At 41.6% G+C, this 18,352-nt stretch overlaps 2 protein-coding genes across 2 annotated transcripts in view; both read left to right on the top strand.

Moving 5' to 3' along the window:
• The first annotated feature begins 2,677 nt into the window (after positions 1–2,677).
• Positions 2,678–6,671, top strand: LOC145445501 (uncharacterized). The gene has a single exon (XM_080323690.1). It carries the CDS (start codon positions 3,887–3,889, stop codon positions 6,596–6,598), a length of 2,712 nt encoding a protein of 903 aa, XP_080179816.1. The 5' UTR covers positions 2,678–3,886; the 3' UTR covers positions 6,599–6,671.
• The window catches only part of LOC145445500 (uncharacterized), a 32,775-nt gene continuing 20,988 nt past the window's right edge, over positions 6,566–18,352 (top strand). Inside the window, exons 1-8 of the mRNA XM_080323689.1 lie at positions 6,566–6,788; positions 8,329–8,438; positions 9,865–10,033; positions 10,767–10,870; positions 10,932–10,971; positions 11,036–11,087; positions 14,216–14,379; positions 17,516–17,608. Of these exons, the coding sequence (XP_080179815.1) occupies positions 6,693–6,788; positions 8,329–8,438; positions 9,865–10,033; positions 10,767–10,870; positions 10,932–10,971; positions 11,036–11,087; positions 14,216–14,379; positions 17,516–17,608 (828 nt within the window). The 5' untranslated portion in view covers positions 6,566–6,692. The remainder of the gene's footprint in view (positions 6,789–8,328; positions 8,439–9,864; positions 10,034–10,766; positions 10,871–10,931; positions 10,972–11,035; positions 11,088–14,215; positions 14,380–17,515; positions 17,609–18,352) is intronic.

Below are 18,352 nucleotides of genomic sequence, written 5' to 3'. Positions count from 1 at the left end.
TAGCAACGAATCTTTTTTATACGACTCAGTTCTTACATTATGCAGCGCTCATCTTTGCCACCCTCTTGCATAATTTAAACTGAACGAACATAGTTTATGCGTTTATATTCTAGCGGATGTGAAGATGGGGAATGTCTGTACCATATAAATATGTTTCAACTTATCGAGGCTTCGTATTTGATCCTCTATTTTGACTAATAATAACAGAGTGTTGTTGTTGTTGTTAGTATTGTACATATGGTGTTCGGCTACTATGGCCTTTTACACCAGGTCTCAAGAGTCTGGTAAATCTATTAACGTCACAACAGTCTGCCGGTGAGGATAACGAATTCAGCCACTGGTAGTAAAATCCGTGGATCTGATAACAGTTTTGTGAGCTGAAACGGTGACGTAGAGTGGCTATACGAAGTTACTCATGTATTTTATTAGCAGTTCTACGTGTGCGTGAGCGATAACGCCTAATTGCATGTCGATTTAACTTGATATTCGTTATTTGATTCGAGATAAATGGCCAGTTAATCTGTCTTTACCCCAGTTAGCAACATGTAATGACTTTGTACCATCAATTCAACTTGACTTGAATCATGAGATTCGTGACTTGACGCGTGACTCGAGTCACCCCCAAAAACGAGTAACTTGACTTGACTCGAGAGTCAAAATGTGCAATGACTCGAGATGACTCGCGACACGAATGTAGTGACTTGATCCCAACACATGTGCACCCTGCTCACTGCTCACTTCACTGACAATCTGATCCGCGTAAGCGGTGCCTAAAAAAAGCATAGAAGTGGGTCGTGCTAAAAGTCCGCGACTATGGAACCAAATAAATAAGAAAGATAGACCTGGTGTAAGTGGCCACTGACCATTGTAGTCGACAATTTACATGAATACCACAAACAAACAGAGAAACTTCAAAAAATGCTACTGTGAAGCCAGAAATTTTGATCTCGTAGGCTAAACATGACACATGCCTTTCAAGCGACGAAGAGTATTTCGTGAGTGTTTATATTTTGACCTGATCAATTCACGCACAATGTAAAATTCGATGTACAAGGCATGCCCTCTGATCAACAAATCGGCGGATATCGAAACGACCGACTACGGTCTCTATGTCTCGTTTGGCATCCCCTTTGACGTAATCCCCGATGCAACGTTGTCCTTTCTTTATACTATTGCTATTCGTTGCTCTTTTTGTGTTGATTCATTGATTCCATCCTTCGCCTGGTCTTTCTGCGGGTTGTTTTGACGCCGTAAGGCGAGAACGAGCGACATACAGGAAGAGGAGCCCAGATAAACGCCCAAAGTTTGAGCTATCGGGCAGATTTAAGTCCAGTTCATCTGCGTAATTAGCGGTGGATGCTCTCTACGCCATGGGGCGTATTAGTGTGCGGTCATCGTATCGCCGTCTATGCGTAATTCAATCATCGTGTGTTGGCGCTTGGCGGCCGTCAACAAGCAATTTGAATTTACAAATTGGCTGCAAAATGGTTGAGAGATTCTAACTCAACTTGACAATTTTCTTCGCGCCTCGCAAGATTCCGATTTGAATGTAGAAAAATCCATCCACGAAGGAGACTGATGATTTTGCTCACAAATGACGATCAGAAAAGTGGTCACAATAGTCTTTTCTCCCAGAGAAAGGCGCTGCATCGTTAATGAGATTTGGCGTTCTGCTTACATAAATTAGATACTATAACGGAGTATATCTTGGTAATTACGATTAACACATGAAGTAAAGTCCATAGATTATCTCGGAACGTTCTACTGGAAATGACAACCCGACAGGACATGTTCTGTTATGTACATTACGAAACATGTGTATGGGGTGAAATATTGATAGGTAGGCATATAGTGTATATAAATGTGAGTGTGATACAACGTAAAGAAATAGATATTCTGTAGACATAACATTCAACGAATTTACAAGTCTTGGAGACGGAACAAACAAGAAAACTGTCCGTGTGAGATTGATATGCGCGTGCACGACCCATAATCCATGGTACGTATGAGTCGTGCACTGGAGTGTGGACACTGGTACGTCGAAGGAAAGGGAGATATATGAATCGAATTATACAAGTAACCTTCTGGGGTCAGATTACACAAGTTTAACATTACATGGTCATTGGTCACCCCTACGTGATGTGGAAGGTATTTCACAAGAAAGTGGTAATGGCACAGAAACCACAAAAGTTGTCAGTCAGCGATGCGAAGTCATCGAGTAGCTTATGTAACCTGGATATTTGGCGTTCAGCTGATCCATTGCAACTTCTGCTGGCGTGTGCGATATATATGTAATAGAAATGTGGCCGTGAGTAGCAAAAAGCTTGAACCGTGAACACCCCTGCTCTATGTCAACTCCCTCGTCAACACCAGTCAAGCGGAACGCTATTCTCTCCATAGTTTTTCTTGAAGAAGATCACTCTCTCGACAACGAGCGATAGGGAGACCTCTTTCGGTTTGGGGTGGCGGCCTATTTATTTCTTTTTGGCAATAGTGATTTTCTCACAGGAAAATCGTCGGTGTCTCACAGGGAACGAGATTGTCTCACAGCAGAATAGTCAGTGTCTCACAAGTAACGAGATTTTCTCACACCAAAATCGCCCGTGCTCACAGAGGAATCTTGAATGCTCCCCTGATATATCAGGCAAAGTGTACCGAGATTCCAATCGGGTAGTTAGCCAATACGCGTGTTGGCACATGAAGTTGGTCGATATGTGGCGAAATGTATTGGTCAGCTTGATGGAATCGCAATTTTCTTGTGTTTTTGAAAGGATAAAATTATTAACAATAAATTACACTGAGTAATGGATAATGATTATGAATTCTTTATTCCATACCAGTATACACAAATGCCCAGTGGAATCACGGTACGTTTTGCCTGATATATCAGGTGAGCAGCGCTGATTCTCCAAGTTCAAGTAATTTAATAAAAATTAATAAAAAAATGAAACATATAGTGTGAGCACAAGACACCGATTCCATACAGGTCACAAATGTAAAATTTTAGGATTTTCAACTTATTTCTCTCTTGATAATAGTGTTGCAATCAATTGTTAATCTTGGTAATTACGTGAAAGAACAACTAGCCTGTTGAAGAAATCAAAATAATTTAACTTGGGATAATGTATAGGCCTATAATTCAAATGCCACTTGTTGAAGAGGCACTGCGCTCCTGTGATCCCTACTGGAATCTCGGTACGTTTTGCGTAATATAAGGAGCAGCGATGATTTTCCAAGTTAAACTAATTTAATGAAAAAAAGAATGATGTGAGAAAAGGACACGGATTCCATACAGGCTTATGATGATTGATGTGGTGTCAAAGTGATATTTGAAGTGTGGAAATCTGAAAAGTATTTTGGCGGCAGCCATTTTCATTTAGAAGCCACCATATTTGAAGCGCAGCTAGAATATTTTCATCAATTCGTCCTATTGCACTTGATCATTCTCTGTGGTATGGATTTCCATGTGATGTGTTTCCCCTTCGATACTTCTGGCATGTATTTTGACTGTTTCAGTTTTGTCAATGCGATTGAGCAGTCGCACAAATGGTTGTCAGCCGATGTTATGGTGGGTGGCGAGACGATATTATCCAGAAATTTTGCAAAAGGTTAAGAAGCGATTACACATGACCTTGATACCACAGAGAATGCTCAAGTGCAATAAGACTGCTCGAGAAAATCTTTCAGTTGCAGTTGAAATACAGCGACTTTCTTAGGAAAATGGCTGCTGCGCATGTTCACCATCAATTCGATTTGATTGAATCACTAAGGGCGCAGTACCCCGTCCGAACATTCCCAGGATGTTTAATGATATGAAGTATACTAAGAATATGTGAACTTTTTGTAAAATAGCTCTTTTAGATCATTGAAGAACAGTATTTTCTTCATGGCAAGCAAAGATCTTCTGAATCTCATCAACAGCAATATCATTGGGAAAGATGCCGCGTTTCAAGGACCGTTCGGCCCCCGAAATGTGCTGTACTGCGACTACACAGCATCAGGCAAACCGCTGCGCTTTATCGAAGACTACATACGCGACAATGTTCTTCCTATGTATGCAAACACGCATACCACTACATGCGCTACAGCTTTGCAGACCTCCTACTTCCGTCAAGAATCCCGTGACATTGTTCGAAATTCGGTTCGAGCAAGCGAGCATGACGCAGTGATATTCACGGCAAACGGAGTCACTGGAGCCGTGCATAAACTCGTTAACGGACTCCATTTGAAGAGTGCGCCGGTTATATTTTTGGGACCGTACGAGCATCATTCCAATATGCTACCTTGGAAGGAAATTTCAGAAGAAGTGGTCAGGATATCGGAAACTTCGACCGGAATTAATCTACAACATTTAGAGGCGGCGTTAAAAAGTTGGTCCGACACCGGACTGCCAATGATAGGTTGTTTTTCAGCCGCGTCAAACATCACCGGTCAAATATGCGATAGCACAAGTATTTCTGTTTTGCTTCATAAATATGGAGCTTTATCATTTTGGGATTTCGCTACCGCAGCGCCTTATGTTGACATCGATATGCATCCATATGTAGAATCTGGTGATGCGTCAAAAGACGCCATTTTTATCTCTCCTCACAAATTTGTGGGAGGGGTCAGTACTCCCGGGGTTCTCGTTGTTCGTAAGGACCTTCTTACAAATCCCGTCCCGTCCGATTTTGGGGGCGGTTCAGTATTTTTTGTTTCCGAGAAGAGCCATACTTTTCTGCAAGATCATGAACTGAGGGAGGAAGGGGGGACTCCCGATATTGTCGGTTCCGTTCGCTGCGGTTTGACTTTCAAGTTGAAAAACGATGTTGGCTGCGATGTTATTATGAGCATTGAAAATGCTGTCTACAAAAAAGTGACTCGAGCTTGGAGTCAATCGGGCACCATTGAGCTTCTCGGATCTAACCAAAGTGATGGTGACCGTCTTGCCATATTTTCCTTTATGATCCGACATTCCAAATCTGGACTTTATCTGCATTACAGTTTTGTGGCGGCGTTGCTGAACGATCTTTTTGGAATTCAGGCCCGTGGCGGGTGCATGTGCGCCGGGCCTTTTGCTCAAGACCTTCTAGGCCTGTCTTCGGAACTGGTGGAAAAATATCGACTAGCGTTGACGGAGGACGCGAGATTAGATCGGCGGCATTTGAGACGATTTCGTGAATTTTCAAAGTACGAGGTACTGAGACCTGGCTTCGTAAGACTCTCCCTTCCCTATTTTTTCAATCAGGAGCAAATTGATTTTGTCATCGAAGCAGTGTTGCTGATAGCCGACATCGGGTGGATGGTATTGCCGCAGTACACATTCGACCCTGACACGGGCGAGTGGCGGAACGTGCGGCAAAAACTCTCCACGAATCGGAAATGGCTAGGACGATTATCATTCGGGGCAGACATGAAAACACGACAGAAATCTGAGGTTTCCATGACAGATTGTTTAGATGAAGCAAGACAGATTTGCGAAAAAGCCAAAGGCCATTCTCAGTCTCCATACCACGAAGATCTATTTGACAGTTTAGCTAGTGAGCTTCGTTGGTTTCTGACGCCGTTCGAAGCTCATTCTTACACGATCAACTGCAAACCCGAGGCATTCCTGCCGCCATTCCGCGTGAGGAACACAATAGATGCTCTGTCAGAAGAAGACATTCATCTACATGTGGCTGTTCCTTCGGTGTTACTTGAAAAGCTACGTTCCAAATCCAGCACAGAACCGAATAATGGTGACCTCAAATTGTCATCTTCTAAAAGTGAACTCGTGACTGTTCAAAGTCCGGTTTCTGAGTTTACGCAAGTCAAGAAGAGTGTCGCCTTTGACAAAACAACTTTAATTCGTACCGGATTTGTGAGTCCTACAAAAATCTTGATGAAATTGACGAAATCAGCGATCGAAGATTTCAAAATGATCGAGAACGGGGATCGTGTTCTCGTTTGTCTGTCTGGGGGAAAAGATTCGTTGTCACTTCTCCACGTTATGCGGCAATATCAGTTTGTTGCCAGAAAAGAGGGAATCCATTTTCAGTTAGGGGCGGTCACAATCGATCCAAAAAGCTCATCTTACGACCCTACGCCGTTGAAACCGTACCTCTCATCCCTCGGACTTCCTTACTTTTACGAAGAGCAGGGAATCTTGGATCATGCGATGTTGCTACCGGAATTAACGTCCATTTGTGCTTTCTGCTCCCGTATGAAGCGAGGCAGACTCTATCACTGTGCCAGACGCGAAGGCTGGAATGTTCTGGCCATGGGACAGCATCTGGACGATTTGGCAGAGAGTTTTCTGATGTCTGCCTTTCAGAACGGCCTTCTGCGCACAATGAAAGCCAACTACACTGTCAAAGAGAGAGATCTTCGTGTGATACGACCATTTTCGTACGTCAGAGAAAAGGATACTCGTGACTTTGCGGAGCGTTCTCACTTGCCTGTTATACCCGAGAATTGCCCGGCGTGTTTCGAAGCGCCGAAAGAGCGTCACAGAATGAAACAACTGCTCGCGTCTCTCGAGGTCGTCCACCCCAAACTGTTTTTTAGCATTAAGGAAGCGATAAAGCCTCTTATGGCTGCTGGCAGGGACGAGTCTGTAGATTATTGTGAGGACTTGTAGTGAATTTTACAATCTGCGTTTTGACTTGAGCCAATATTTTGAATTCATCTGCAATATCACGTTTTTCTTCAGATTTTATCATAAATTTCTAAAAATGGATGATTTGCATTCGTGGTGGGAGGTTCCGGCCATTGCCCACTTTTTTTCCCTTTTTAAAAGTTGTTTTTCCCTTTCTGATTTCACAATTGAGGTAAGTGCTTCTGCCCGACTTGTGCCAACTACCAATCTAGTTCATTGACGGTCAACTGACTACTGGTTTTTTAGCAGTTCTGCTTCTAGTTGCACATTTTGACAAGTGACTATTTCTAGTTCTAGTTAGTTATGGGTGTTGAAAAGAGAGTAGTTCTAGATCTTGTCCTAGTTGCACATTTTGACAAGTGACTAGTTCTAGTTCTGGATTTCCAAAAAAAAGTAGCTCTAGATCTAGTTCTAGTTGCGCATTAAAAAAGTAGTTGGGGAACAACTAGAAAACACATGCCGTAAACCGGGGTACCTTTGGACACTAAACAGCAAAAGATTTCAATGGTTATTGATGGAAAAGGGTTGCCGCTGGATGTCAATTCTTTTCACGAGGCAACAGTACCACAAGTAGTCTCAATAAAAGGTGGATTCATTTCACTACCAGTTGAACTTGACCCAACATTGATAAATTAATGGCAGAGGTCAATTTCATAAAAATTGATGGTTGTTAAAATTCCTACAACCAAACATAGATAGCATGTGAGTCATAGATTCAAAACTTGACAGCAGATACCTCAAGTAGTCTTAATCCATACCAAAAATCTCAGTGGGCTCACCCTTAGATCAATATAAGAAAATCTGATGTCCAAAGTTACTCCCTCAAATGTTATCAGAACGGGGTTACAATGGACAGTGGAAAATGCGATATTTAGAGCTTTGGAAAGTGGCTGCTTTATCTGTGTCAAAGTGTGCCGTCAACTATATTCGTTATGGCCTGCCTGATGGCTTTTTAAAATGGAATAAGAAGGTTATTATTTTTATCTGTTTTAGGGCGGGATTAGGAAAAAAATCATGCAATAGGCCAGGTGTATACTATTTTGTTTCAGTTTTAGCCACTGCTCTCAAACTCTTACCAAATAAGCCTCATTTAAGAGGTTTCATAAACAATAGAGTGTAAAGACATACAAAAAACCACATTGCCCAAAGTTACCCCACATGCCGGGGTAACTTTGGACACAGAGAATTTACAAAAATATGGTACTTATTTATGACCATGAAGATTTTAGATTGGTTAATTCTAATCTATGCTCCATAACCCTTGAAAAACACAAAATTTGCCTCCCCTACACTCTAGCATTTCCAATATAATAAAGCGAAATTGTTGAAAATTGTCCAATGCTACTATTGCGTGTCATCGTTTCGCGCGAGTTGTTTTACCGGTGTTCTGCTGTGTGATGTTCTTGCAGCCATTACTTGCTCAGAGTCCTCACTAGGACTCACTACTAACAGGGGCGTAGCCAGGAGTGGTTTTTGTGATCGAAACCCATGCCCGTTCAGGCAATCTGCTACCGCTAAATAATAATTCAGGAGTTGCTTCGGATTTGAATTCAGTCGATTAATTGATGATTTTTGAAGGTTGTTAGTCCTAGTTTTAGTTCCAGTTCTGGTTGTGCATTTTGAAAAGTAAGTACTTCTACTTGTAGTTGTTAGTTGTGCATTTTGAAAATCTGTCTGCATTATGTGTTGTAAAAATCAGTCCATCTTGACAGGAGCTGGAAGAGGCACTTCTCACAGATGGCGATGACGAAAAATCAACTTATTTTGTTTCTCGCTTATTGATGGAACTCTTGCAGGGCTATTATGACAACACAAACATCACGTGAGTCGATTCGTCTTGACTGGCGACCACGGCTAAGCTGGATGATTCGAGTACTTGCATCTGAATCGAGTGTTAATTGTAACGATCGTAGTCAAGCAATGAGAGACGATCCTTTTATGTAATGGAGTGATACATTCATTGCCACTAAGAGCTGCGTTATAAATCAAAGAGAATTACAGTCTGGATACTATTTTCCGCTGTGGAAGGCTGTAAACTTCGATTATTGCAGCATAGAAAACCCGCAGCACGAAGCTATGCATGTCAGTGGAAATGACATACGGTATCTGTTAATTGTGATCAACCCACAGCATTGTCATAGAGTCCAATGAAATAGCGTGATAGGTATGTTCCGAAAAACTGTAAATTGTAGGTAATGTGATGAAGAACTGGCATTATATTCTTTGTGGTTGCATAAAAGGTACATATTTGAACTTTTCATATCACTCATATACTGTTACGACGCCGTAACGAGTGATATTGAACTCGAAGCCCAATAATCAATTCGGGATCTAATTAACCAGGATGCCGGTACCCAGAGGTGGTCGTTCACACTGCATTGTCGCCCTTCGCCCATATGAAAAATTTCATTACAGTATATATCGTTCGTCATAACGTTTGAAACTGATGTTTCGCAATCTAGCATTTACGTATCATATCGTGATCTTAGCAGTCCAGGCGTGTCTTAATCTGGAAAAGTGCACTGTGACTTTTTTAAAAAAAGTTTTAGAGCTGTTCTAGCATACCACCTTTGAACAAACTTTTTGGACTAAACACATGAAATACATTTTCCATTAGAAGCAGTATTTATATTTCACTTTCAATTACCAGTATCCTATACTTTGAGCTCAAAGTAATATCAGTTCTTTTGTCTGGATACCATAGATGTTGAAGTATAAAAGCAAGTGTAGTAATGCATTTAATTTCCGGAAATGAAGCTACACAATATGGAAATTTTACGATCCACCATATTTTTTATCAACGTTTACTAATCGCGCAAAGTGTTTGCACCGTACCCTTTACAACTTCTAGGTATTGCTCTTCGACTTAACTACGTGCCTTATAATATGGGGGAGGGCTCCATACCAAGATATTTTCTAAATCTTGCTGTTCGATTAAACACAGGATTAGTATCGCATTTCCGTATCAATGTTATCATTTTAATCCCATGATGCATGCCTCAATTTGCACCTTTTGTCAATCCATGCGAGCGAATTACGATCGTTTTCACAACTACCTACGTGAGTAGATTTAAAGTCAGTCAATTATACCTCTACTTCAAGTAGTTTTAGATTGCTTATGGAAGAAGTACTTCTACTTGTACTTGAGTAGAATTTTTTGTTTCTACTACTACTTGAGTAGCTAGACTACTTTGCCACCTCTGCCGGTACCCGATTTTGCCATATTGAACCTCTAAATGAAATGACAGGATAACAACATGTCATGACTGGCTGCGCCGGATCATGATGGAGCGCTGGGAAGAAGACGAAGGAAGAATCAATCCTCTCGCTTCCGTCGAGGCCAATTTCCATGAACTACCGCTGCGGTTGAAAATCCAGATTATTCATAGAATCACAGAGTACCGCCTCGATGCTAAGGTATGTTTATGAATGGGAAGCGGGACAGATTTGGTGGGGAGGTTGTTCTGGTTGTCTGGTTAGACTGATCAGAGCGAAATGGCGGTAAATCAATTCTTACAAATTTGTGAAATGTGTCTATGCTGTCTCATTTCAATTGTAATCTAATTTGTGTTTGACATGAAACGCTGCAGGTGAACTGTATCATGCGAAACGAGCCAATTTTGGTGCACAGACATCTGTCATCCTCATGCTTCTGAGATTCAACTCTGATTTAATATGAAGCGAAATTGATGTTTTTGTATTCCTTTTTAATCTGGTATTCAATGCAGTTTCATTGTGCAGTCAGTAATTCTAATTGTTATCTAATTTGTAGAAAAATGTAGATATGATTCTAATTCTAATCTAATTTATGGTTTTCCTGAAGATGATACACTGCTAGAGGACAACTGTATTGTGCGTAACGAGCCAAGCTTGCTCTATAGACATTAATCATTATCGTCATTATGTGAATGCATCGTCATCATGTGATTTGATCTGAAGTGAAGATGATCTTTGTTGTTTCTTTCAAATCGGAATTCAAAGCAATTTCCAAGTTTTTATGCAGGGACGGATTTTAATTCTAATCGGAATTGGAAAAACTGTGTAGGCCTACATAAAATTCTAATTCTAATCTAATCTGGAAAATCTGAAAATGCTCTAGTTTCCTAGCACTGTCAGGAGAGACACAACCCGTGAGATTTTCAACTTTTAGGACGTGGAGAGCAAGCTGCAGGGTTTGAACGCGACCGACCTGAGATTGGAACCGCTGGGATTCGATCGGCACGGGGCCAAGTTTTGGTATTTTTTCGGAGTGCGGTGAGTCGTGACTCAGCAGGAATTGTGGGTCGGATTTTGCCAACCGTTCTCTTTCTTACAGATTGTACAAAGAATTGCCGGTCCAAGAAACGTCCCTAGATGTGAGAATTTATGGAGCAGTCCCGGCTGATAGTTGTGTAATTGCGTTCTTTGTTTTGTTTCTAGGTCAAATCTCTTTCGAAAAAGAAAAAGAAAAGATGGAAGAGAAGGTTCAACTGTGAGTTTTCTGTCTCTTTCGTAATGACAGAGTGATTGATATTGCGTTGTTTGAATTGAATAATATATTGAGATTGAGATATTTTCGGCTGACAAACGTCAGCAGAGGTGTTCAAAGCAGCTGGTACTGCAGTAGAAGTGGAAGTAAAGGCTGTAAGCTTCTACTCAATTACAATTACAAGTCAAAACAACGAAGATCTGAAAAGTTCTCAAGAAAATAGTTTGAAAAGGTAGATTTGGTCGATGGGCCGCTTACCTTTAGCAGGTAATTGGTGGCAGATACTTTCAAGATTGCAGATACGTCGTTGCTACTAACGCAAAGTGACTAATGACACTACAAATTGTTGCAAATTTCCAAAAATATATATGCGACTATCGTGATACGGGGGATCGTATGCATGTTGTCATGACAATTCACTGATAACATCTTTACAAAGAATATCCAAAAACTGTTTCTACTTAGTGTAAAAACAGAGTAGTTTTGCCCAGAACCTGTTCACGTGGACGCGGAAGTAATCAAAGCACAACCAGTTAAATACATCATGGCTAAACATACTCGAGTGCTTGAAAAAAAGTACCTGTACTTCGGCCCGGGGGCTGTTCAAAGATAACGTTTTTCCTTCAAATTTTACTGGCTGCTGGATAAAATGGTTAAGTTGCTTAAAAAATGCTAAACAACAAACGTAGCTCCGTTCAAACCAGTGGAAGTGAAGTTATTCAAGTAAAAATTTTTGGATTTGTATAAAAACAGTGTTTACGGTAGCGAATTCTAATAGCGCTACCCACCATAAATACTATATTTTAAAATCCAAAATTTTGTGACGCATTAACCTTGCTTCCACTGGTGCCCATCGAGCCAAATTTTACATCCATCGTTTTTCCAGACAACCTAACAATTCCATGGGTAGCCAGTAAAATTTGGAAAATATATATAACAGGGTTGTAACCAAGTCACAAAGCTCCGAGTCACAAGTCATTCTCACTTTTATGGTTTTGACTCGAGTCATTTTCAATTTACCACCGAATCAAGTCCGAGTCCGAGTCATCGAGCAGAGGTTCGAGTCCGAGTCATGGTATTATGACTCGAGGCCGAGTCCAAGTCATTGTGTTGACTGCTCAGTTTCCAGTTAAAGTCTTGTTAAACATACTCTTATGATTCTGTTTGATGATATCAAATGGTTCGCATTTAAAATATATTAATTTTCCTCACTTTTAACAGTTTCTGGTCGCATTTTCAAGTACCCATACCAATAGATGTAATCCCAATAGGGTGGTTACTTTACTGTTTTTCGAAATTACAATGAAATGTTGGTGTTGACCGTCTGAGTATCGAGTCATATGACTTGCTTTGAGTCGTGTGCAATGACTCGTCCAAGTCGAGTCAATACGCAGATTGACTCGAGTCGAGTAATTTCCGTATTTTGAGAAAATGACTGAGTGAAGTCGAGTCATCAAAAAATCGACTCAAGTCAGACTCACACTCGAGTCATTACAACCCTGATATCGTAGGCACCGAACGCTAATTTTCCTTAGGTATGCGGGTTCGATGACGTCACAAAGAAATGACGTCATACTGTGACGAAATTGATAATTAGGGTTAATACATCATCGATTCATGAGGATTAAGTGCCTGCGTAAATGCCGATTATACAATCTCTTTGTGTTAACACACTTGCGCGTATAAGCTTGTCAGCGAGTCCGGAAGCGCTGTCAATTAGCGTGATCGCTAGCGAGCAATTAAATACGCCGCTTATCAACGCGTATTACGTAACCTTCGCAGCCATTTCCGCAAGGCAAAATGTCTGAGTTGTTATGGAATCTGTTCTATAATGGCGCCGATTTCAGGTTGTTCAAACCTTTCTCGTCTTTTACAACTCAAGCCTTGACAAACATCTTCTGATGGTTATGTTTAAGTATTAGCCGAATTCAATTATGCATGCACGGCGCACTCACAATCGCACATGTCAGCGGACATTCGATGTCATTCAGTTTGGCGCTAATCGCTAATCAGCATACACCTAACGGCATTGTCTCCAAGCCATCGAGAGATGGGAGTCAACGTATGCTAGGCTCGAGAATCAATAGTTGGCGAATGGCCAGTGATGATATAGAGCGCGCCAATGCAGATCCGACAGTGCAGGCTGAGCTATGGTATAGTGCGCACGGGGCCTACAGCTGATGTGTTTGTTTGTTTGTTTTGGGGTATTCATGGTGTTTGTCGACTACTATTGTCATTAACACCAGGCCGATATTCTTCTTATTTTCCGTAACTGCCCACTTATAGCACGACCCACCTCTTGGCATTTTGTAAGACACTGCTTACGCGGATGAGGTGGCGAGGAGGAGCCTAGGTAAACCTCCAACACTTAGGTATCGGAATTCGGAAGTCGACCTTGGTCGACTCTAACCCGCACCCATTGGTGTGGCAGTCGCGGATTATAGCACTGAGCTATCTCGCCACCCAACACAGCTAATGTGATTGTTCAAGCCAGCGAACCTAGGCTTGTTGGAGACGCAATAAATCAGGCAAGTTACGATTGCCGAGCGCACGGTAATCAATGACACAATTTCGCGATCATCTCGGCGGGAAATCGCGTCGCGTTACATTGTGCACATACGAATCTCGCTGATTGGCAACACGCTTTTTGCTTATTGGCCTCGCGCAAACGGGTTACCTCGCTCACATAGCAGCACCAGGTAATGTAAACGAAAATACATTGCGATTTGTTCTAAATAACACAATCGGGGGTTTATGCCGATACGTGCCAAACCGAATTCTAGGTATGCCGCATACCTAAGAAAATGTCTAGGTATGCGTGGCATACTTTGCATACCCAGGTTCGGCGCCTATGCCTGATATATAATATATATTTCCAAAACTTGTCTAATAGCTATCCTTACGCAGGTTGGAATTGATCCAGGATTGGTGGCAGCGTTTTTTGGCAACGTGACCATTTTATCCTGAAGTCGATAAAATTTTGGAAAAAAACTCGTATAGGCCTAATGACCATTGAGTAACCTCTGCACATCAAGGGCAATCGTCAGCAACTGGTAGTGAATTAAAAAGAACTTTGCTTATCAACGATTTTGTCACGGAACGAAAATTCGAATCACTGTGTGTTGTTTCAGCATTCCACCCTGCTTGTCATTGGTCCGTTGCATGCTACTCGGTCAGCGATTGGCAGAACACCGCCGACAGAATGAAAGGGACCGATTCGAGGAGAGAACGCGCTCTCGTACAACTAATCACAGAAAATTTTCTCCCAAACTTGCCCAAGATTGTCGAGGACATGGTGAGTCGAGCTATCGTTTGTTAACAGGGCAGAGCAATGATTCGTGTGCTCCAATATCAATCGAGTATTTATTCTCATGATTCTAGTCGAGTAGTAAAAGACGACTTTTTCGGGTACTGTAAAGCAGGGTTGTTACCAAGTCACAAGGCTCCGAGTCACAAGTCAATCTCACTTTTATATTTTTGACTCGAGTCAAGTCGAGTCATTTTCAATTCCCACCGAATCAAGTCCGAGTCCAAGTCAGTGAACAGAGGATCGAGTCCGAGTCATGGTCTTATGACTCGAGTCCGAGTCCAAGTCATTGTGTTGACTGCTCAGTTTTCAGTTAAAGTCCTCCTAAACCAACTTTTTAAACTCTGTTTAGTGATATTGAATGGTTCGCATTTATAATATATCAATTTTCCTCACTTTTAGCAGTTTCTGGTCGCATTTTCAAGCACCGGTACCAACAAACGAAATCCCAATAGTGTGTTGGCTTCGAAATTACAATGAAATGTCGGTCTTCGCCGTCTGAATCTCGAGTCAATGACTTGCTTCGAGTCATGCGCAATGACTCGAGTCCAAGTCGAGTCAATACACAGATTGACTCGAGTCGAGTCGAGTCATTTCCTTATTTTGAGAAAATGACTCGAGTCGAGTCGAGTCATTCGAAAATCGTGACTCGAGTCTGACTCGAGTCGAGTCATGAAGCGAGTCATTACAACCCTGCTGTAAAGTAAGCCATTTGCCATTAAGAGTCAATTTATCAGTCATAATTTTAGTTTACATGCTATTTTCTTTTCCACTGTAAACCCGTAATTCTCAATTGGTTCTAACGCAGCATACGAAACCTGTGGTAGCAAGTTTTATGACATAACCTACCGGTATTTGTGAAGTCATGATCAAACCCGCAGCGTTGTCAGAAAGTTCAATGAAATAGGTTTGATCAAAAATTAACAAAGATCCTTCCACATGACGTGGAATGGGCATTATAATCTTTAGTGGTTAAATGTACATCTCTGAACTTTGCCACATATTTCATACTGTTGTGATATCACGGTGGGCGATGCTTGAATACTCGAACTCTCATACACGATTCAGAATAGAATCACTCAAGCACTCCCTTTTGCGAAGCCATATATACTAGCTTACAGATAAATATGCAATCCACTCAGAATCACAGTAGCGCTTACTGTTTGCGGCGGTGCAGGACAAGAGTAGCTGTAACGGTAATCCCATACATGGTGACCCGAGCGCAAAATGTAACAGCCCTGGCGTTAATCAGAAGTTACTGTCGCGCTGACTCAGGAAATAAATTAAAATCCGGTCACGTCACTTTCACCCTCATAAAATCGCCCTGAAAGTCTGACTTCTGTCTTGTTCCGAACAATCGGAGCACCGCTTTTGTTGGTCATTGTTATAGCCGTTGTCTTGCGCCATACCGATTTAGGAATACTGTAGGGTTACCATAATTCAGCAACCCAAATTCCGGACACTCTCACTAGTGGACTAGCTCACTGCCCACTAGTGGATTTCAAAATGAGGTGTGACGTCATACTAGCAAAGCTTTGCTCATAGACCATAGGTGGTCACGATCCGGTTCAGGAGTATGTGGCTGTGTGTTGTGTAACCGGGATCGAAATCACATGTTTTCAGCCCCCTCCCGCCCAAATAAACAATGATTTGGAGCCCACACTATATGGTGATCGATGCAACTTCTGGGGGAGGGGGGTGCTTGCTATATGCGTCTGGTTTCTATATGCGTCTGGTCGTTAAATTATTTGAATGAATTCTGTCAATAATATTGGTCTTTCCACTCGTTCCATATATTACTATATAGATAGTACTCTCCTCCCACATGATCAGAGTTAGCGGTAGAGCTGGTGGAGGATAATGAGTTCGAAAATACAGGGAGCGTAATTGCACATCGTTAAGTCATGTTCATGTCCTACCGATAAGATTGTCTATCAGCCAGAGTCATATCGATTACACCCTGTCCTACACCGTTAAGTATCTTGTTATAATTTCATGCGTCAATGTTATTTTCATTTCGGTTGGAAGAATCAATAAAGATTGCTTTCTCTCTCTCTTATGCAGGTGCGCACCGAGGAGATTTATAAGCATCCCACATCGAGTGGCTTCAATTTGAAAATGTTTTGTAGCCCAGTTCAATATTTGACGAGCTGATTACTAGAAGAAGTCGGTACCTTTGCCCAGACTTACTCACGGGCTATTTTGGAAGCTGATTACGTTCAACATATTTGCAAACCCCAGAATAAAGGCATCAAACGACCCCCCCCCCCCCCGTTTGGAACCACTATGTTTGAATAAAGCATTTAAACGGCCTTAACGATCTCTAGGAATATACCGTTCTCCTGTAATTGCGATTTCAATTAGGCTTATTCCAGTAAAATGAGTTTTTTTATATATTATTGCAGTTTTTGCGAGGGTGGTAGTCTCGATCCACATTTAAATCAATAAATGTGATGGTAAATCGTGCGTAGCGCGAAGAAAAATATCATGCGTCAGCTTAAATGTAATATTCCCGAAAAATTTGTTTTGATGCTGATTTACGAAAAATGATGAGCCTACATAAGTCTTCAAAATTCCGGACATTTGGCATATTTTAGAAATTCCTCCCGGACGCTACTTTGAACAGTGAAATCCCGGACATGTCCGGGAAATTCCGGACGTATGGCAACCCTAGGATAATGTGACTTCTATGCAACCATAAAGAATATAAAGTCAATTCTATGTGTCATTAAAGACGATTTGGTGGTCATGCCTATTACAATGCACTTTGTGACTATCCTGTGGGTCGATCACGACTTCACAGAATGTCATTTCCAGTAACGTGCGACGCTTTGTGACAGGTTTCGTATGATGCGATACGACCGATCCGTGTTTACAGACTTTCACAGTGAAAGATAGTATGCAAACCGTAATTGTTGTTGATAAATCAACTCTTAGTGGCAAGGAGCGTATTATTTCGGTACTTGCAAAATCATATCTCGTTACTCCACTCGAATCATTAAAATTCATACTTGGACCAGATTGGAGCGCTTCATCATGGCGCCCGGTCATGCTGACGGCTGGAGTTGCTTAAAGCATAAATAAAACGTGGAGCAAAGTGAAATGACGGCAACCCCCTTTTCAGGAACACCAGAAGGTGCTGAAACTCCAGGCAGAACCGCGCCGCAGTTCAGATCGGTTGCTTGCGAGAAAATTATGCGAGGCCGAACTAGAGGCTGTGAGTATCGAATGATTATGTTGGAAAATGCCATCTATTTTACAGTGATATGTAGACCTATAAAACACAAATGACCAGTATTGCTATGTGTTCATAGTATAACACACACACACACACACGAATAACTGGATAAGGTATAGATCTTCATCTGTATTTCGTGTGACACATGATTTCGCGCTGCACCAATCAATTGTCTCAAGACTAGGAGGCTGTGTTTCTGAATGGCCAGTTGTTTAATTCAAAAGCATCCCTAATCCTCCGTTTCCAGAACTACTTCAGTGTGTTGTGGAAGACTTGTGGAAGACTTGGGCACAGATCAAAACTATGCCTAAAACCTTGCGTTATCTGTGATACAACGAAATGCGTATTTTGCACATCCTGAAAATGTTTTGCTGGGAATGCTCGGTGATGATGATGAAGGTCTCAGAAGACTAGCAGTTAGCAAGAATACGACTATGCGCAGATCAAACACAGAATACTAATAGGCGACTTCGAAGGAGGATATGCTAATGAACCGTAACCTCGAAACAACTTTGATACCGGCATCAGATTGTTCAAAATTCCAATTATAAACACAAAGGCCAAATCATACCACCAAATTGTCAACTTGAATCCAAACGATATGGAACAGCCACAAGCAATTGAAAACTTGTCAGATCTCGAGCTGGAAAATCCAAGGTCATCACCATTAAGGCTCAATCATCCTTGCCACAACCAGGCAGTGGAAAGATGCCTGAAAGTGGT

This window comes from Botryllus schlosseri, chromosome 8, assembly GCF_051294905.1.
Source record: "Botryllus schlosseri isolate E-star chromosome 8, Bs_hap1, whole genome shotgun sequence".
Classification (NCBI taxonomy): Eukaryota; Metazoa; Chordata; class Ascidiacea; order Stolidobranchia; family Styelidae; genus Botryllus; species Botryllus schlosseri.
Note: the sequence above shows the minus strand (reverse complement) of the source record. Positions and strands in the feature narration are given on the sequence as shown.

Coding starts and splice junctions, on each gene's coding strand:
- LOC145445501 (XM_080323690.1), top strand. CDS start 3,887: ATGGCAAGCAAAGATCTTCTGAATCTCATCAACAGCAATATCATTGGG.